This window comes from Stenella coeruleoalba (assembly GCF_951394435.1).
Source record: "Stenella coeruleoalba genome assembly, chromosome: 17".
Classification (NCBI taxonomy): domain Eukaryota; kingdom Metazoa; phylum Chordata; class Mammalia; order Artiodactyla; family Delphinidae; genus Stenella; species Stenella coeruleoalba.
Window position 1 is genome coordinate 46,993,628 of NC_137163.1, and position 22,059 is coordinate 47,015,686.

Sequence of the window (22,059 nt, forward strand, 5' to 3'; positions counted from 1 at the left end):
TAGCAAATTAAATCCAGAAATATATGAAAAGAATAATATACCATGACCAAGTGGGATTTATTCCAGTTATGCAAAGTTGGTTAAATATTGGAAAATTAAACAGTGTAATCCACCATATCCAATAGATTAAGGGGGAAAAGTCATGTGATCCTATCCATTAATGCAGAGAAAGCATCTGACAAAATCCAATCCCATTCATGATTTTAAAAAAAGAAGAAAAAAAACTCCAAGCAAACTAGGAATAGAAAAGGAGCATACTGAAACTCATAAAGATGATCTACAAACAACCTATACCGACATTATATTTAACTGTGAAAGACTGGATGCTTTCTCTGTAAGCTCAGAAACAAGGCACCGATATCTGCTCTCACCACTTTTATTAAATATATCACTGGAGGTTCTAGTAAGAAAATAAAGCAAAAATAAATAAATACATAAATTTAAAAGTTAAATTTTTTAAAAGTTTATTTAAAAGATAAAAGGACTATTCCTACTACGTTGCATAGGAAGGAACATATCCTACTGAATGTTGAATAGTAATATATCCTATTATACTGAATAAGGAAAAGTAAAACTGTCTGTATCTGAAGATGAGATGATAATCTAAATGGAGAAAATACCAAGGAATCCACAAAAAGCTTGAGAAATAATATTAGTTTGTAAATGATTTAGAGTACAAGATCACCACAATTTTATCAAATTATATATTAATAACAAATGTGTAGAAGCTTAAATAAAACTATGTGATGCCATTTACAACTGACCTAAATAAATACTTAAATATAAGCCCAATAAGACATTTATAGGACCTCTAGACTGAAAATTACAAAATGCTGATGAAGAAAAATTTTTAAGTCCCAAACAAATAGGGAGACACACCTTGTTCATGGATTAGAAAACACAACATGATAAAGATGTCAATTCTCCCCAAGTTAAGAGGCTTAACACAATTACTCTTAAAATGCCCTCAAGGTTTTTGTGGACATAGACAAGCTTATTCTAAGATTTATATGGTAAGAAGAGGCTGAAGAATAGCTAAAACAACTTGTAAAGGAAGGTGAAAATGGGAGGAATTAATCTACCCAATTTCAAGATTTTGCAGTAATGATGGAGGGTAGATACATAGATCAATGGAATGGAATAGAGAACCCAGAAATAGACTGACATCAATACATATAACTTGTTTTTGACAGCAGTGCAAAAGCTATCAAGGAAGAATAGACTTTTCAAAAAATGGTACTGAAACAGTTGGACATCCCTCGACAAAAACAAACAAAAAATGAACCTTAACCTCCACACCTTACACAAAAATTAAATCAAAGTGGATCATAATCTTAAATGTAAAATCAGAGCATTTTTAGGAAAAAAATAGGAGAAAATGTTTGGCATCTAGAACTAGGGGAATAATTCTTAGACTTGACACCAAAAGTATGATCAATAAAGGCAAAAACTGATAAATTGGATCTCATCAAAATGAGTTAAAAATGCTTCATAGAAGATCCTTTTAAGTGGATGAAAACTCAAATTACACAGTAGGAAAACATATTTGAAAATCCCATATGAGACAAATGACTTGTATCTATAATATACAAAGAACTCTCCAAACAACTTAAAAAAATCCAACTAGAAAATAGGCAGAAGACAGGAACAGACATTTCATGGAAGAGAATATACACACGGCAAAGGAGCACATGAAAAGATGCTCAGCATCATTAGCCATTAGGGAAATGCAAATTAAGACCATAATGAGATGTCAGAGAGTAACTAAAATTAAAGTATAGTGACAACATCAAATGCTGGCGAGTACATAGAAAAATTATATCACATCACTGGTGGGAAAATAAAATGGTTTAGCCACTCTGATCAACAGCTTGACAGTCTCTTTTAATCCTAAAAGTAGATTCACCCTACAACGCAGTAATTGTACTCTTGAGCATTTATCCAAAAGAAACAAAAACTTAATTAAGTTCCCACAGAAACTTACACATAAATGTTCATAGCAGTTTTATTTATAATAGCCAAAAACTGGCAACTACCCAAATGTCTTTCGGTGGATGAATGTTGAAACAAATTGTGATAAAATCTTATGATAGAATACTACCGAGCAACAAAAAGGAACAAATTATTAATATATGCAAAAATTGAAATGAACTTCAAGGGAATGATGCCGAGGGAAAAATTTTGAAAAGCCGATCTCCGAAGATTAAGTAATTCATGATTATGTTTACATATTATTCTTAAAATAACAAAACCGTGGAGATGGAGAACAGATTAGAAGTTGCCAAGGGTTAGAGTGGGGGTAGAAGGTACAGCGGGGGAACTCTGTGAGGTTTTTGTGGTTCCAGTACAAATAATACAGCAATCTTGGTTTTAATCCCTAAAGATTTCTAAAAGCAATTCCTAATAAGAGGTGTCCAGATATTTAGCAATGGCAGATTAGAGGTATAGCTCCCCAACAGAACAACTTCAAAAGAGAACATACTAATTCAATGCATATGTTAATTTCAAAAAAAAGGCCAGTCACAATACTTAGATGGTATATATCTTAACTATATTATTCTAAGTATCCACCTATACCAGATGGACTAGCAAGATTTTCTGTACATTCAACCTTATTTAAGACAGTAAATCTTATAATAAGACAGTTAGAAAAAGAAAAAAAAAAACAAACCTCAAGTACAGTTGGATATTCTCATAGGAAGATGAGGTGAAAATATGCAGCAGCGGTTCAAAAGCTTAAGCAGTGGCACCTAAATTTGGTTGTGCATTAGAATCATCTGAAGCACTTTTTAAAAACCCTCACACTGACGGTTGGTCATCGTAGACCAATAAAATCATTTTAAATCTCCTCAGACGATGCCAATGTCTAGCCAGAACTGAGAACCAGCGGACTAAGCAGAAGGGGATGTTTCTACAAAGATCTCTTAACAATAAGTCCTTTCACCCAATCAGATTTACCTCCCCGCAAAGGGCTAAAGAACGCTAGTGTTGTCCATACTTGCTTAGCTTTAATTAGCACTTGTGACTCGCCCAAAACCTAGATCATGTTTCCCCTAAATTTCATGTTATTCCCTACGTTTTTCAAACCCAGGGCTAAGGGGTTTGCCAGGATGAGAGTTTAAGTGCTCACACAGGGGAAGTCCCTGGCAAACCAGGACAGCGGTCCCTCTACATTGAAATGTAAAGCATCCTAAATAACCCTGCCACTGCTCCCAGATCCTAGTCTGTGCCAACCAGTGGAGAAAAGGCATTCTCCATTACTACCACGGCAAATGCTGCTGTACTTGCCTTGGCTGGTCCCTATCTTTTCCAGGCACCACTCCCCTTCACCTGCTGGTGGACGCTTTGGCCAGCTGACAATGCAGATATTTTCAAACTTTAAGGTGAATAAAAATCATCTGGAGGGCCTGTTATAACAGAGATCACTGAGCCCCACCAGAGTTGCTGATTCCATAGGGCTGGGACAGGGCCCTAAAACTTGAATATCTGACACATTATCAGGGGACGCTGGTAAAACTGGTCAGGTTGTTACCGAATGCAGGTTCGTGTGTCTGAAGCACAGTGAGGCCAAACAAACCTAAAGGTTGGAGTCTGGAGCAGAGAAAGGTTTATTGAAGGATCGAGCAAGGAGAGGGGTGGCCCGAGTTCCAAAACACCCTGAAATCTCCAAAGGATTTCAGCAAAGCATTTTTAAAGGCCAGGTGAGGGAGGGACGTCCCAGGGAATGTGATCAGCTCGTGCACAATCCTCTGATTGGTTGATGTGGAGGCCACAGGGCAGGTAACATTATCCATCCTTAGGTACCAGAAGGTCTGGGGGCTACGTGCTCATGATCATCAAGGAGTTAATTTCTTCCATTGGGTGGTGGTTTTTAGCATCTGAAAACTCAAGAAATATGCCTGAGATACTATTATCTGAGTACTTCAGAGAGGAACTACAGCAGAGGATATGGGGGATGGGTCTGCCCTAGGAAGGCCCCATAGGGTACTGCTTGGTTACAAGGTGACCATACTTTGAGAACCACTGCTCTAGTGGCTTGGAATGTTCAGAAGGTAATGGAAGAATCCCTTCCCAGGTCTAGATTCTAGTATCGCCAGCTATTTTGGTGGGGGGAAGGGTAAGTTTTGTCCTTGCTTGGACTTCTTGTTCATTTATATCAAAGCCTATTTGAGGCAGTGCGCTCGGCAGTCCTGCAGTTCTGTCTTTTGCTTCAACAGTGTTTGGAATGAACAGACCCAGGGACGCTCCTTGCTCCAGCCCCCGACCACCCTCCAACCTTTCTTCCTGTCGCAACCTTTGGAATCAGCCACTCAGCTATCCTCAGCCTCCAGGACAGGCCAACACCGTTTTTTGAGCTTAGCTCCTTCTCACTGATCAACCACGAGTTCCCAGGTGCGTCAGAATTATTCCATCGAGGTGGAGGCCGCCGTCCACCGCCTGTTCAACATGCATCTGGGGACACTTACCTCTCTCTGAGCTTCTATTTCGACAGCAACAATGGGACTCTGGACAGTGTGGACCACATTTTTCGCCAACTGGCTGAGGAGAAGTGTGAGGGCGCCCAGCATCTCTTGAAAATGCAAAACCAGTGCTGTGGCCGCGCCCTCTTCCAGGATGCGCGGAAGCCTTCTCAAGATGAGTGGGGTAAAACCCAGGACGCTGTGGAAGCCGCCATCCTTAGGGAGAAGAGCCTGCACCAGGCACTGTCAGCTCTGCGCGCCCTGGGTTCCGCCCGCGCAGGCTCCCACCTCTGTGACTTCCTGGAGAGCCGCTTCCTGGAGGAGCAGGTGAAACTCATCAAGAAGATGGGCGACCACCTGACCAACCTCCGCAGGCTGGCTGGTCCGCAGGCTGTGCTGGGCGAGTATCTCTTTGAAAGGCTCACCCTCGAGCACAAACAGGAGTCTCTGAAGTCCAGCGGCCTCTGAGGAGCCCCTCTGGCACCAGAGCTTCTGCCTGAAGCCCTGCTCTGCAGCTACTAGGCAGCTTTGTAACCGCCCTGGAGCCCTCTCCCAAGCCTTGGACCAAATGGAAACAATAACGCTTTTTGCAGAAGGAAAAAAAAAAGCCTATTTGAAACACAAACAGAATAAAGAGGAAAAAAAGAAATATATATATATATATATATGTATATATATATATTCATGTTTCTTTTCCTTTTTTTAAAAATTTATTTTACTGAAGTATAGTTGATATACAATGTTGTGTTAGTTTATGCTGTACAACTAAGTGATTCAGTTATACATATATACAATTTTTCATATTCTTTTCCATTATGGTTAATTACAGGACATTGACTATAGTTCCCTGTACTATACAGTAGGACCTTGTTGTTTATCCATCATATATATAATAGGTTACCTCTGCTAATCCCAAACTCCCAATCCATCACTCCCCCACCTCCCCCTTCCCCTCGGGAACCACAAGTTTGTGTGCTATGTCTGTGAGTCTGTTTCTGTTTCATGGATAAGTTCATTTGTATCATATTCTAGATTCCACATATAAGTGATATCATATGGTATTTGTCTTTCTCCTTCTCACTTACTTCATTTAGTATAATAGTCTCTAGGTCCAGCCATGTTGCTGCAAATGGCATTATTTCATTCTTTTTTATAGCTGAGTAGTATTCCATTTTATATATATCACATCTTCTTTATCCATTCATCTGTGAGTGGACATTTAGGTTGTTTGCATGTCTTGGCTATTATAAATAGTGCTGCTGTGAACATAGGGGTGCATGTATGTTTTCGAATTATAGTTTTGTCCAGATATATGCCCAGGAGTAAGATTGCTGGATCATATGGTAGCTCTATTTTTAGCTTTTTGAGGAACTGCCATAGTGTTTTCCATAGTGGTTGCACCAATTTACATCCCCACCAACAGTGTAGAAGTCAGTCAGAAAGAGAGAGACAAATACCGTATGCTAACACATATATATAGAATTTAAGAAAAAAAATGTCATGAAGAACCTAGGGGTAAAACAGGAATAAAGACACAGACTTACTAGAGAACGGACTTGAGGATATGGGGAGGGGGAAGGGTAAACTGTGACAAAGCGTGAGAGAGGCATGGACATATATTCATGTTCTTTTAACATATGAATTGCTCCACTTTATCTGTGTGAAATAAGTTTGTTCCCGTTATTGGGCTGCTTCTCAAGCTTTGCTGCTCATTTGAATTACCTAAAGAGCTTTTAAGAAAAACATTGGTGTCTGGGTCCCAGCCCCAGAGATTTTGATTCAGTAGGTCTAGGGAGGAGCCTGGGCACAGGGAGGTCTCAGAGTTCCCCAGGTGATTCTCATGTGCAGCAACTTTGGGAACCACCTCTTGGCTTCAATCCAGCTAGTGATCAGATATTAAATCTAAGACACATGGGCTAGTGCGTGAGCTCTAGGAAGATTCGTGCCAGGGAAAATGATCGATAGTTGTGTTACTTCTCTGAAATGGACTGAAATTTCCAATTAGCATGAACAGGGGAGGGTGAATGGGTGAATGCAATAAGGTGTATCATTTACGTATTGCCCTATGTGTATGGCTAGAAGCTTTTGCAACTGAGGTCTGCCCTACTTTTCATGCTAATGGTAATGCTTGTCCTCCTAATGCAGCTGTAAACTTTATAAGCCCATAGGTAGACAGCATCACAAAATATTTACCCCTCCCCACTGGCCCACTCTCAAGCTTCTCTCCCCTTCCCCAATACACAAATGTACATCAATGCTCTTGAGACCACTATCAACATATTGACCTTCAATTCTTCTACTTTGCAGCTTCCCTCTTATCAGGAGATGTCAGCATTTAGTACAAGGACAAATGCTTGCCTCTTGGTGAGTAATGCAGGCAATGCCTCCAAGAGACAAATAGCCCTTAGGGACGGGGAAAAAGTCTTTCAAAAAGGTTGATGCCCAGAGGAGGCATTTTCAGTCATCTCAGCTTAGAGGTCAAATATCCAAAATTAAAAAGGTTAAAAAAAAGAAAAAGAAGAAAGCAAGGAAGAAAAGAAGGAAACAATTTTCTTATCTCATAGTAATAAGGCAGTTTTCCTTAAAAAAAAAAAGACTTAAGCCTTAAATTCTCTTTCCTAATCAAAATGTGCTTTTCGGTCTTTAGACTATTCCTCTTATATCCTGTATTATTCATGACGTTTAATTCTTGAAATAGCACATGGCTGAAAACAGAAGCTAACCTCTTGTCCACTATGAATTAAATCTTCTTTTCCTAGGACCTGTCTACAGTGTACAATTTGGGGTTTGCCAACGTAATTATTTTTTCTGAAATAAGTTACAGCATTTTGCCTTTTCAATATATAGTTATACAATATATTGTTAACACAGCATAGTTAATATAGTCAATATAGTAAATACAACTATAACACACGTGATATGATGCCACTTTGGTGATTTTCTTCATCCATGTAATTCTGAAATTTGACAGTATAGTTTTCATATTCTAATGAGCCGAGTATTACCTTTGCAAGGATAGAAAAATAAAATAAATTCATAATATTCTTGTGTGGTTTGCCCCTGGGGTGGATTACCATAATGGGGGGATATTTGAGCCTTTCCCCAAGTCATTAAAAAACCTCCAGCGAGCAGCCCCTTGTCCTCTCCAGGGAGTGGGGGGAAAGGATCTTTAATCATAATAATCCTGGGGGGAGAAATCTCAGAAATAAGACATCTGCTTCTGTGCCTTGTTGTTTTGCAGAATAGCAATGATTGCTTTAGCAGCTTCTATTGCCATGTGTGTACAATAAGTAAATGAACATAAAATTGAATGAACGCATAAAAGAAGGATAAACCCACCCAGCTTAACAAATCCACTCTCTCACCTGCTGTGCCCTGAAACATGAAAGAAAGAATCACGGGATCATAAGGATTAATAAAATAACAGTCTCTGTTAACAATATTGACAGAAGGTATAGGAAAATTTGTCTGATGTGGGACCAACAGCTTAACTGCTTAATCCTTTTTTTTTTTTAAGGGCAACTCATTCATTTATTGTTTAAAGATTGCAAGACAACTTCTGAATTTCTGTAGCACAGTTTAAATGTTTTACTTTTTTGATAAATCAGAGTATAATAGAAAAAACAATTAGTTTCCAGTAATATCTATATCTCTATTCAGAATTAAGTCTTCCACAGACATGTAACCTGGAAACAAAAGCCTGTTACAATAAGCAAAGCTTCAACAGAGCTGCTACTTTTCGGGCCAGGGAAAGGTTCATCCCTATAGGAGGAGGATGTGCTATGTAAAATGGCTGCAAGGTCACAGCCTTGAGGGCGCTGGAAGTCTATTATCCTATCCCACATTAAGTAGTTTGGTGAACTTCAAACGCCCGTTCATCTGCAACCAAGCTGGCAAACTTTAACTGATATTTCAAGCAGGTAAAAAATAAAAGAAATCCTTACACTGATGTTCCTTGATTCACACTGTTAAATGGTTCATTAGCATGTAATTCTGGCTAAGAATTACATTTGAGACTCCTTGCTCAGATTTTGGTTAACAGTACAAACCTTTGAGAAATTCAAGTTCTTATTAATCAATAATTTGTCAGCTAGGCTACATTCAGGCATCAGCTGCAACTACAGAATAGGTGCACTGCCTCAGCGCTTTGGAAAGACATAATCTAGAACACTACTAGCAGACAAAATATCTGTTACTAGACAGCACAGGTGCAGTACAGCAAGACAAAAACATATATCCATGTGTGCCGCGGACCAGCCGGAGAAAGAGGATTTCACCGCCCAGGGTCAGAAGGGAAGGGGTAAGGAACTGAAGTAGCACCGACGGATGGGGTCAGAAGGACCAAGACAATTGATGGTTGCAAGGCAAATTTTATTGCACTACAGTTGCAGATTATCTAGACTAGAAAAAGGAAGGTTGCCAGATGGTGGTTTACATTATCTACAGACTGTCTCGGCTCAAGGTTAACTTCCCTGGGAGGAAACCCATAAACCCAGAAGCATCAAAAATAACCTGCATGTGCAGGGGGAAGACAGCTTTGCTTGTCTCATTTTACATTCTTTCTGATCTCTGGGCCCTGGTGATAATTTATCTCCCATGGAATGGAACAAGGAGGGGAACAAGTAGGGACAGTCCCTTCGAGCAGCGGTGGCATGCCTGGCATGTCCTTACCTGCTCTCAAGGCTGACTGCTTCCCACAGGTCCCCCTTTTTTATTTTTTAACTTTTGCTGCAAAATAATTCCATGAAGTTTAGTGCCGAGAGTAGTGTACTGCTGCATGAGGATACGAAACAGACATGAGAAGATTATTATCAATAATAGGCAAATTATGGCCAGGGTAATAAATCCTGACAACCTTCCAGTAATCCAAGACTGAGGGTTTAACCACTTTAAATGATCCAGTAAAGTTTGAATTACATCTTCTGGCGAAACATCATCAAGATGTGTATTTTGTATATCCTGAATTTCAGCATTTAATTTCTTAAGATCAAGACTAATATTATTATCTGACCAAACATTCAGCAGATGCATTTTTACTTTTTCCCATTCCCAAATACAGTCACTGTACCTTTAAGGAGTAACACACATCCATGTATACTTTGCATGACAAGCTAAACGCATCCTCAATTTTAATGCTGCCATCTGATCTCCAATCCCCAAAATTGCGTTTTTAAATTCATCTAACTTGTTTTTAATCCGTAAATATATGTGACTTTGTAAAGATAAAGCAAGACTGGTATGTTGAGATAACTGATTAGCAAAGTGAGCATGATTAATACTCTGTGAAAGAGCAAGACCGGCAGTAGCCACAGTAGCAGACAGAGCAGCCGACGCAAGTAAACTTACTATTAGCCACCCAAGAAAGCGTCTCCTCTGCAAGGCTTTAGAGACTTCCACCCATGCCTGTACTCCAGTATCTTCATACCAAGGTTCTCTCAGATGTACAGGCACCATAACATACATGGGTTGCTTTAGTATAAGCACAGATTGCGTTCCTGCAGAAGGGAACATACAACTGCTAAAAATACAATTAACACAGCTAATATTATCCTCCTTTGGAAGAATTACCAATGTTAATAGAACCACACAAACGTGTATATGGAGGAGCAACACAAGTTATAACAGGTGTATTGGAATAAGTTAGAGCTAGTTTCCATATATCCCAGTTCTTTTGAAATGTGATAAACCTATCTATGATGGGAAAAGAAGAGATAAGAATTGACACCTTGGTATAATCTATACTACACCATATTTGGTTATTATTCCAAGATGCATTGCAACGTTCAAAAGTGGATCCAGGAAAGTTAACGGTCATAAAAGGAGGAAATTGATTTTTTGATTTTCTGTTAAGAATAGTAACCTTATGTCCAGCTATAAATATCCCTTGTCCTCCAGGTAAATGCTTCATACAGAAATAATTTCCTGAATCTTCACCTGTAACCTTGGCTATAGTAATAGCGGAATCCCTAAGTGGTGAGGCGTATGAGACTTGACCTCTAATATTAATAGCTTGCCCATTTTATACCAAATGATGGTATCCTTAAGATCCTCTCGTCGGCTGGTAGCCGGGCATGTAAGAGTAATGTTGGTTCCTGTAAAACGAAGGATGCCTGGAGAGCCTGACAAACTAATTGATTGATCCGTTCCCTCATAAACATCTGTATGCTCATAACTAATAGCCTTTACACACCCCGTTTCCAGATTCAATGGGCTAAGACAGACAGGATGGGTACTAAACCAGTTAGTATAATTTACAGACATATTGATTTGTTTTATATTCCCAATAAGAGGCCCATAAACACTTATCATTGTAAAATACAGGAAACTCTGCTTCAGACCAAGATATGGGTTGTAATAGTGGAGGATAAGGTACATAGGCCCAGTAAGTTGCTGCATTAACAGAGGGAACACATGAAATGGTTGCCAACATAACCAAAAATAAAGTTACAGGTGTAACAGGATTATTCTGTTGTTTCACTGACTCTTGAGCTCATGAAACCAGTTGTTTAATTTGTCCCCAAGTTGGAACATCACTCCTTTGAGTCGTCCTGGCAAGTGGTCTCCTCTTCTTCTTCTTTTTCTCAAACAACACTGTCAAATTTTCCGGAGAGGTGCAGAGCTTCTTCATCTTCTGAACTAGGTGAGCTGTGGCGAGCCATCTATTTGCTTGACTAAGCGCTCAGGAAGCCAGCAAGGTCCAGGCGCTGATCTGGGAAAGATACACACGTGACCACGTCCCCAAATCAACACAGGATCAGGACCACGCCAAGTGCTGGTTAACGGATCTTTCCAGAGGACCTCCGGAGATTGAGAGGCCAATCCTGGCTCAGCCACCAACCTTCCCCCTGCAGAGCAGCCAAATTTGTCAACAGTGAGAACATTTAAAATAAACAGAACATCATTTATAAGGTTATGTGGCGTTGTTCTATACAATTCCCCCCTTTTTATTTTTTCAATAGTTAGCTTTAAAGATCTATTTGCACGTTCTATAATACCTTGTCCTTGAGGGATATATGGAATGCCTGTAATATGGGTAATTTTGTAATGAATTACAAAATGTTGCAAAAGCAGCGGGCCCATTATCTGTTTTAATAATTTTGGGAAGGTTCATGGAAGCAAAACAGTGTAATAAATGAGTGATAACATGTTTAGTAGCTTCTCCGGTCTGTGCTGTAGCACAGAGGAAACCAGAATAAGTATCAATAGTGACATGAACAAACTGTAATTTCCCAAAAGACGGGATATGAGTAACATCCATTTGCCATAAATGTCTAGGTAATAATCCACGACGATTAACAACATAATGTGGAACAGGAAGGTGAGGTAAGCATTGTGGGCACTGCTTAACAATTTGTGGGGCGGCTTCACCAGTAAGGGAAAATTGTGTGTGTAATGTAGCCGCTGACTGACGGTGTAAAGCGTGCAACTGCTGTGCTGCTTGTGAAGCAGTTTGATCATAACTTACCATAATATGAGGGTGTCCAGGACATGGACCATGAGTATCAAGAGTATGGAGATAATGAATGCAGTACATTAGCCATTCTTGACAGCATGACGAACGGAAAGAAGGAGTACGGTAAATTGGGACATGTCCTGCTTTAGGGAAAAGAGATTGAGGAGGAGGAGTAACTTCAACTCTATTCTTGGGAGGAAAATGTACAGGATAAAGATCACGTTTAGATCGAGTTAAAACATCTGCAGTCGCATTAAGTTTAGTCAATGGACCAGGCAAGTTAGAATGAGCACGGATATACAGACCTGCAACAGGACCATCATGGGAACGAATAAGCTGTTGAAGCAAACGAAAAGAGGATGATAATTCAGGGTCATTAGTATGTCCTATGCTCGCAGTCTCCAGAAGAAATCACAAGCTAATAAGATACTTACTATCAGAAAACAAATTAAAAGATATAGAAGGCAAATGTTTAGAAGACATAATAACAGCACACAGTTCAACACGTTGAGCTGAAGTCAAGGAATTTTCTTTAACGAGGTTTGTTCCGTCGTCAATGATTACAGTAGCCACTCCTGAAGAAGAACCGTCCGTAAAAACCAAAGGTACAGGCTGTTGCCTAATTATAGAAGGAAAGATATGAGTTAAGTTTGCCGAATTGGATCAATTTATCAGCAGGGTAATGGCATTCCAAGGTACCTGAAAATCCTGCAAGAGCAAGACCCCATTCATTACTATGTTGAAAAAGCCAATTTTGTGGACTAACTGAATAAGGGATAATAATTTGAGAAGGTTCTATACTTATAGGTTGTAAGCATCTAGTTCTACCTTGCATTATTAAATTACTAATAAGTTCATAATAAGGGTTAATAACTTTAGAGGGTGTAGATTTCATATGAATCTATTCAATAATTCCAACAGTTTGCCATAAGACGGCAGTAGGCACATGAGGAGTTGGACAAATTATTAAGAAAATTGGAAGGTGAGTATGAATTCTAGTTAATTGTGTAGAACTGATAGATCTATTGACTATTTGTAAAGCTTGAAATCCTTCTGGAGTCATAGAGCGTGAAGAAGAAGGATCTGAGTCACCTTTAAGAATATCAAACAAAGGCTGTAATTGAGCAGTAGTAAGTTTTAAGGAAGGCCTTAGCCAATTAATATCTCCAAGTAATTTTTGAAAAGCATTTAATGTTTTTAAATTGTCAACTCGAATTTGCAGTTTTTGAGGCCTAATAGTAGTGTAATCAATATATTTTCCCAAATACAAAAATGGAGATTGTCTTTGAAGTTTTTTTGAGGCAATGACCAAGCCAAATGATTGTAAGGACTGTTGTAAAAATTGAAAAGCAGTCTCTAATAAAGAAATATTATCAGTGGCTAAAAGTATATCATCCATATAATGTATGCGATATAACGATGGAAACCTTTTTCTCACAGGAGTCAAGGCCTGAGCCACATATTTTTGGCATAATGTAGGACTATTTGCCATGCCCTGAGGCAATACTTTCCATTGAAATCTCCTCATGGGTTCCTTAAAAATTAAGGCAGGCAAGCTAAAAGCAAAATGTTTTCTATCTTCAGGAAACAAAGGAATAGTGAAAAAACAATCTTTTAAATCTACAACTAAAAGATGATAATTGTGTGGTATGGCTGTTGGAGAGGGTAGGCCTGGTTGAAGAGCTCCCATTATTAGCATAGTTTTATTAACAGCTCTTAGATCCTGTAATAACCTGTATTTTCCAGATTTTTTCTTGATAATAAAAATAGGAGTATTCCAAGGACTACTGGAAATTTCTAAATGCCCTAATTGTTCCAGCACTAATTGTTCTGCAGCTTCTCATTTCTCCTTTGTGAGGGGCCATTGGTCCACCCATACAGGGTCATCAGTCAGCCAAGTAATTGGATCAGCAGTGAGTGGAGAATCCAAGGCCCCTAAGAAAAACCCAAACCTTGTCTATCATTTTTTATTTTCACATCAATAGGATAGACAGTTCCTTGTTGATTTGTTCCCAGCCCTTTTGTGGGAAGAAATCCTTGATCCAACATCATATTAGAGACTTGAGAGTTTGGACTATAAAGTAATACTCCCATTTCTTTTAATATATCTCGGCCCCAGAGGTTTAAAGGCAGCCCAGGCAAGACATAAGGCTGGAAATATCCTGAATGGCCCTCACTATCTTGCCATAAAAAAAAACTGACTACTTTGCATAGGAGAAGAACTTTGTCCTATTCCGTGAAGTTCTGTAATAGTAGGACTAATGGGCCAACGTTTAGGCCAGTGTATCTGCGTCATAACAGAGACATCAGCTCCAGTGTCTAACAAACCTGAAAAAACCTTTCCATTAATGGTTCATTTCATTTCTGGACGTTCTTTCCCTATCTTCTGAATCCAGTAGGCAGCATTAGACGATCCAAAAGCCTTTGTTTCTCTCTTTTGATGTTGTAAAATTTGTCCATGAGGTACAAAGGGCAAAAGTAGCAATTGCACAATTTTATCACCAGGAGAAATAGTTATTATATTTTTAATAGTTTGTGCCATGACTTTTATTTCTCCTTCGTAGTCAGAATCTGTGACTCCTGGCATAACAGTTAAACCTTTCATGGTGACACTACTTCTTCCCAATAATAGTCCCATCAAACGCTTGGGTAAAGGTCCACAGATGCCCGTAGAGAGGGCCTGAGGACCCATTTCAGGAGTTAATACATATCGGGCGGAGGTACTGAGCTCCAGTCCTGCGCTTCCTGGTGTTGCTCTGGAGAGCGAGGATATTGTATGTTTTTGTTTTTGGTTAATGTCTGATTGATAATTTGAGGAGGATACACAGACATTGCCCTTATTATTTGTTGGGGCCGGGGAAGGCCCCGGGAGGAGTTTCCCGACAGTGGTGGCCCATCCTTGTGGGCCACTGAGCAACAATCTTGTGCCCAATGTTTTCCCCTATTGCATTTAGGGCATAAACCAGGGATTTTCTGACCATCTGGAGGTTTCTGAGTAGGGAAGGAAGGACTAGGGTTAGAATTAAAAGATCTACATTCTCTAGCAAAAGGACCTGCCTTTCCGCATTTAAAACAAGTCTTTGTTTTCTTTTGATTGTTTTTAAACCCCACTTTAGTTAATGCTGCAGCCACAGCAGCACCCTGTATATAAGTAGGCCCAATGTCTGCACAAAGGTGAATATAATCCTCCAATGTTCCCCGTTTTCTCCAAGGTCGAATCGCAGCCTGACACTCATTATTAGCATTTTCAAAAGCAAGTTGCTTAACTACAATTGTACCAGTGAGTCCGTCCACAATGAGTCTCCCCACCGCCTGTGACAACCTATCTACAAAATCAGCATATGGTTCATCAGGTCCCCGTCTAAGTTTTGAAAGATCTTCAGTTTTGTGTGTAGAAGGACATTTCCTCCAGGCTTGTAATGCCAAATGATTTATTTGAGGATAAGCAACAAAGGGATAAGTTAATTGATCTTGTAAAGAAAGATATTGTCCTTCCCCAATCAGCATATGATAATCAACTGGAATATTATGGGCAGCATTCTTTTCTGCTTGTTCAGCAGCCCGTTCATAAAAATCAAACTTCCATATTAAATAATCTCCACCATTTAAACAAGCTCGTGCAATAGACTTCCAATCAGCGGGGGGAAGAGCTTCTCCTGTCAACCACAGCAGTAGTAAAAGGAGCAGTGGGCCCGTATTGAGCACAGGCAGATTTTCAATCTTTCAAAACTTTCAAAGGGAGAGCCTGATGCCCCCTAGTAGCTTGTTGGGGATTATTAGGATCAGGTTTTTCTATGACGGGACAACAGAAAATAGGATCTTCTCCTCGTTTTATTGCTCCTTGTACAGCGCGCTGCAAGGGACTGAGCATTTTTACAGACGTAGATTTTTGAGGAAGACAGTCCTTATTAACCTGCAGCTTTTTCACTGACTTACCTATCACAGCCATTAGAAAATCATCCTCAGGATATTTCTCTCTTTTATGTTTACAAGCCTCATCTGTTAAGTCAAAATGTTCCTCTTCATCTAAAATATTTAAATTAATTAGCTCTTTCGGTTTAGGAAGTGGCGACACAGTAGTTGATAATACAGTCTTTCCTTCTGTCAGAGGCTTATGTTTTTCTGACTTTACATTCAAATCAACACTATCATGAGAAGAATCTAAACATATTTTTATCAGATTCCACAAACTATATGTAACAACAGGAGTATGAGTAGGCCCTCGAGACTCGTAATAATTTTTTAAATCTTCTCCAACTTTCTGCCAGATTTCTATGTCAACAGAGCCGCCATCAGGAAACCAGGGAGATACACCATGGATATGCTGTAAAAATTCAGTCAACAATAAAGTTCAGAAACTTTATTACCCCGAGCTCTAAGCATCAAAAGTAAAACCTGAGCAAATAATTCATACATCTTTGAGCCCTTTTGTCCCATCTTATTTTACTTCTGACTATTGCCTTATGCCTCTATTCGTTTCACTTTTACTGGTGGCCACACATATTTTGCATAAGGGTTCTCTTACCTGCACTTTCTTTTTCTTTTAATTGCCTTCACGCTTCAGGTCCCTGTTCGAGTGCCACTTGCCGCGGACCAGCCGGAGAAAGAGGATCTCACCGCCCAGGGTCAGAAGGGAAGGGGTAAGGAACTGAAGTAGCACCGACGGATGGGGTCAGAAGGACCAAGACAACTGATGGTTGCAAGGCAAATTTTATTATGCTACAGTTGCAGATTATCTAGACTAGAAATCGGAAGGTTGCCAGATGGTGGTTTACATTATCTACAGACTGTCTCGGCTCAAGGTTAACTTCCCTGGGAGGAAACCCATAAACCCAGAAGCATCAAAAATAACCTGCATGTGCAGGGGGGAGACAGCTTTGCTTGTCTCATTTTACATTCTTTCTGATCTCTGGGCTCTGGTGATTTATCTCCCATGGAATGGAACAAGGAGGGGAACAAGTAGGGACAGTCCCTTCGAGCAGCGGCCGCATGCCTGGCATGTCCTTACCTGCCCTCAAGGCTGACTGCTTCCCACACGTATGTTGCCTTGTTTAAGCCTCAAGCCCTCGATCCTTTGTTGAAATACAATAATTTCATTCCTATGGTTTTCAATACCAAAAACTCAACCTCCAGGAGGGCTAAAGTCTAATTTGTACTCCAAACCAAGTAGCAGTGCAGTTCGCTACTACTGAGACTGAATCCATAAAGACTTCAAGACCACGTCCAGAAGACAAGTTATTATATATAATACCCTAGAAGGTCTGAAACATAATTATCATATACATAGCTGGTCCTTCAGAGCTTTTTACCTATAACATGTTTTTTGATGAAAGTTATTTAATGTACTGGAGATAACTGTGACTTACTGATCAAATATTTGAATACTTATACTTACCTGGGATTTCATTTCTGCTGAAAGAAAAAGGTAGAACAGGACTCACTAAAACAAACAAACAAACATTAGAAATGAAAGTAAAAATCTTAACACACACTATGACTTTTGGAAGCAGCATAGAGGGGCAGTCAACGGTAAAACACTGGTGAAATAGGTCAAAACTCTAGGCCAAAAATCCATTATTATTATCATCAGTGACAGTACCACAACTGTGCCCTTCAGAATTAATAATCGCTCCTAAGAATCTTCATTTGGCACCAGATGATGCGGTTAAGAGAAACACTCTGGGAGGTTTTGAATCAGACTTGGTTTTTTGTTAGCCAAGTTACAGGAGAATTTTTAAAGTGGGGGGAAGGGAAGAAGGAAACGGACCAGGAAAAGAATTTAAGCCATCATCTATAAACCAACAAAGCACTGATAGTTCCGAACATTATGTCAGACACTAAAATGACTGATATAGGCTCAAATGGTTTACAAAACCTATAAAAAGACTACACCAGCAAAGTCCCCATTTATCTGTAGAGTTCAGAAACTAAAACAAGGAATATTTTAGCTTAAAAGCTTATCTCAAGAGAATCATACACACTTCACATGAATAAAAATACCTGAAACCAAACATTTTTAAAAGCTCCAATACCCAAAATATAAAGAAAAATATTAATTCAGAAGACTCAATCAATCCATGATAATCACAAAACGGCTGGGCAACCTCTATCTCCCTTCCACACTAACCATCCATCCCATGGAAGACCAAGGGAGATCAGACCTTCCAGACTTACCTTCCAGACCTTCCAGACACCTGGCTGCTGCAAAATTCTATGGAGACTCCTTGTGGAACAGCAGTTTCCCATCTCTTGTGTCTCTCCCTATCGTGATCATGATCATGCAGGAAGCAAGTCTGGCTGTGCTATTTCTTATCATTGTCTGTCACCCATCTGCAGCATGGTATTGTACAGATAAGGAAAAAGTAGTTCCCTTTCCCCCAGAAGGTTGAGGCTCAGGTACAGGGTAATTCTCCTGTGCACACTGTCATTATTTAGGCCGACTCAGTGACTTCAACAGGCTTAATCATGTGATCAGGTTTGTTGCCAGCTGCGTAATGCTCCCACATCTGTAGATAGAGCCGCTCTAGGTCCATTGTGTATTGTTTGGTGTTGAACAGAGGGCTAGATGTTCTTTGCTTCCAGACTTTGCCACGAATTTTCTTCAGGTATTCTAGATCAGTTCCCAGTTTCACAGCTATGTCTTCATATTCTTGTCTATTTTGAGCAATAAGCTCAAGACAGCCTAAACAAGTGAGCTGGGAAGCTGCAACTCGGGAAGCAAGAGTCTCTCCTGGCATAGTCACCACGGGTGTCCCTGACCAAAGGACATCCATCCCTGTGGTGTGTCCATTACAGAGTGGAGTGTCCAAGCAGACATCAGCCAGCTGGCCTCTCCGAACATGTTCCTCTTTAGGAGCAACAGGTGAAAAAATGATACGCTTCTGGGGAAGGCCCATATTTTGTGCATACTGTTGAATATTAGGTTCTCCTACTGCTGGAAAACGCAACAGCCACAGTACGCTATTGGGAACACGCTTCAGAATATTTGCCCACATCTGCAAAGTAGATGGGTCAATTTTATATAACTGATTGAAGTTACAGTACACAATGGCATCTTCCGGTAACCCGTACTGAGAACGTGTGGTTACAATAATGGTACGGGGAACCTCCTCTCCAGCGGCAGCCTTAATGTTGATCTGGGTAGTTGCCAGTCCATTGCTAAGACTGAATCCATTAATTGTTATCTGAATTTGTCCTCTGTTAATCATTTCAATAACTGCCTCTGCAATAGTATTCATAGGAATGACAGGCATATTAAGAGCCGTATTACTGCTGTCTGCGTTGTCTCCTCCATCAGGACATTTCATCTTGACAATCTGCACATCTGGGAGACTATCAAGAAATGCTTTGAGGTCGATGCCATTCAGCACAATCCGATTGTCATAAATGTGCCCATTGGACTTAAAATCGATGACTGCCTTCTTCTTCAGGTGAGGGAACATATTAGCATGATCACCAATAAAGAAAGTATGGGGCATATAAGCCAGTTTCTCAGAATACTGCTCAGCAACTTCAGCAGGTGAAGTTTCCTGATCAGTGATGATATAATCCATGAAAAGCACGCCACTGGTCCCAGGGTAGCCCAGCCACATTGCCTGAATAGGAGCTGGCCTGAGAGCAAAGAGTTCATTTCGAGCACCCCTGGTATAACCATTCATATTTACAAGGATGTGTATACCATCTTGATGGATGCGATCAGCTGCTTTCCCATTGCATGGAATCTGAGAAAGATCAATGAAATGATGGGCTTCTGCCATCACCTTTGCTCGGAAGTTTGTGCCATCATCTGGGCTCAGGGCATAACAGAATACCTCAAATTTATCAGGATTGTGCATGCCTGGAATAGACTGCATAAGATGAGAAGTAGGATGATTCCCAAAGTCAGAACTCACGTATCCTACACGCAGTCGACCATCACTGAGCTTCAAGTCTTTTGGATGTTCGTACGGTGGTTTATGAAGGACACTGATCTCATCCAAGCAGAGGTTCCCATGGCTCTCAGCAATAGCCTTCCTGAAGCCATGAGAAAGAGGATAGAGCATACTATGATGAGGCTGCACAGAAGGCAACCTATTCTTCTCCAGCTGGTCAGCCACAATGCTGACCAACTTCTTCATTCGCTCATCATAGTCTGTCCAATCACAGACAATCTGCAGGCAATGAGCCAAATCACAATAAGCGTCAGGAAAATCAGGTTCAAGCTTCAGAGCAGTGCGATAAGAAGCAATTGCTTCTGGAATATTCCCTGAATACTTGTGAATGGAAGCCAGATTGCTGTGGGCATCCGCAAGTGCAGGGTTAATCTGAATGGCACGAGTATAACACTGCAAGGCTCCCTGAACATCCTGCATCTCCTTTAGAGTGTCTCCCATGTTACAGTAGGCATCAGCAAAGGTAGGACTGATTCGAACAGCCTCCTTATAATGCATCAGAGCTTCCTGCAGTTTTCCCTGCTGCTGCAATACACTTGCTAAATTTGAATGGGCAACAGCAAACTCTGGGAAGACTTCTAATGCTTTACAATACAAGCGAACTGCCTCTTCAAAGTTTCCCTGGTCTCCTTTGATATTGGCTAGGTTATTCAGAGAGTCTGCATGGGTGGGACACAGCCGCAGAACTGTATTATAACACTCTTCTGCTTCGGCAACACTGCCCTTCTCTTCCAGAGCGTTGGCTAGGTTGCAGTAAGCATCAGGGAAATGTGGTTGCAATTCAATAGCTCGCCTGTAGGTGTCTACTGCCAGATCCATCAGGCCTTGCTCATAGTATACACAAGCCAGGTTGGCATGTACCACTGCATGATTTGGGCTCAAGCTTAGGGCACAAAGGTAAGCTGCCACAGCTCTGTCAAAAATCCGTGCCTCTTTCAAGACATTTCCTAAATTGATATAAGCATCCAGAAAATTGGGGTCAAGGGTGACAGCCTTTTCAAAGTGATGAATTGCAAGCCAAATCTCCCCTTGTGCATTGAAAACACAGCCAAGATTACTCCAAGCTACTGCAAAGTTCGGTTGCGTCTCCATTGCTTTCAAATAACATGCCTTGGCTCCTTCCAAGCGACCCAGGGCTTTGAGCAGGTTCCCCAGGTCACTGCGAACACAGTACAAATCAGGATTGCACTGAAGAGCAGAGACGTAAGCTTGTACTGCCCCTTCCATGTCGCCTGCTGCTACCAAAGCGGCTGCCAGGTTAATATAACCATCGATGAAATCTGGTTTGAGATGCAATGCCTGCCGGTAATGCTCAATTGCCTCCTGCAACTGCCCTCTTTCCTTGTACACATTCCCCAAATTCGAATAGGCTTCTGCCAGAAGAGGGTTCTGTTTAATTGCCAGAGTACTAAAGTGGGCAGATCTGTCCAGCCTTCGACACTGGAAGTGTAGAGATGAAAGTAATAAAAGTACTCCAGTATTGTCTGGCTCTTGTCTCCACAGCTGCATGCAGTGTCTCTCAGCTGCCTCAAAATCTCCTGCCTGATACTCTCGATGTACCAACTCAGCTAACCCTTGGAAGGAAAGCATACGTTTCGTTGGTTCTGTGCTGTCGGCCACGTTGCCCACAGAAGACGCCATCTGGAGCTTCTGGAGAGAGTGAGAAAAGGGGGTAATTGAGTCCCGCTGCTGCCACTACTGGCAAGAATGTTTCTAGAGGTAGCAAATACGAGGGCAGCACCCATACCACTGCTTTGGCAGGCTTAAGCGGCGGCAACAGTTCCAGGCACCGAACCTTAGGAACTCTGGTTGGCCATCTACCTCTCACGCTCTTGAAATCTTAATTCTTAACCCTGCCCTCTTCCACCATTTTTCTCCTAACCAGGGAATAAAAATTACCTATACACTTGCCTTAGAAGAAATCAAAAGTCAGTAGTCCAAACACTTTTTAAAATTTTGTTTTCTGTCCAGTTGGAAAGGAAATACATGATTGACTTTACTTCATCATTCATATAGTCAATGTGGAAAACATTAGGGCCGTGAATTTCAATACAGTAAGATCAGAAAATTTTAAATTGGCCTTCCCAAACCACTAATAAGTAACCAATGTTGTATATAATGCTAAAATCTTAGAGACTGAGTTTGATATTTTAAAAGTTCTGAAAGGATTAGCTAATTTCTCCTCATCATACTTCTCATGCCTCAAACCTGAGTA

At 40.5% G+C, this 22,059-nt stretch overlaps 1 protein-coding gene, 1 long non-coding RNA gene and 1 pseudogene across 4 annotated transcripts in view; 1 reads left to right on the plus strand and 2 right to left on the minus strand.

Annotated features, from left to right (window-relative positions):
* The first annotated feature begins 4,041 nt into the window (after window positions 1-4,041).
* Window positions 4,042-4,928, plus strand: LOC307176363 (ferritin light chain-like; annotated as a pseudogene). The gene is made up of 2 exons: window positions 4,042-4,052; window positions 4,386-4,928. The product of its transcript is annotated as a ferritin light chain-like (transcript).
* A 1,213-nt stretch (window positions 4,929-6,141) lies between these two features.
* On the minus strand, window positions 6,142-16,640 carry LOC307175803. 2 transcript variants are annotated; one of them, XR_013824489.1, is made up of 3 exons: window positions 16,439-16,640; window positions 12,348-12,532; window positions 6,142-12,249 (listed from the first exon to the last, which is right to left on the minus strand). It is a non-coding gene; the product is annotated as an uncharacterized lncRNA (long non-coding RNA). The 2 variants fall into 2 exon arrangements; XR_013824490.1 differs by having other exon boundaries at window positions 6,144-11,305; window positions 11,926-12,532.
* Window positions 16,641-17,884: 1,244 nt separating this feature from the next.
* The window catches only part of LOC307176269 (UDP-N-acetylglucosamine--peptide N-acetylglucosaminyltransferase 110 kDa subunit-like), a 30,921-nt gene continuing 26,746 nt past the window's right edge, over window positions 17,885-22,059 (minus strand). Inside the window, exon 3 of the mRNA XM_079902201.1 lies at window positions 17,885-21,494. Coding sequence (XP_079758327.1) covers window positions 18,345-21,494 — 3,150 coding nt within the window. The 3' untranslated portion in view covers window positions 17,885-18,344. The remainder of the gene's footprint in view (window positions 21,495-22,059) is intronic.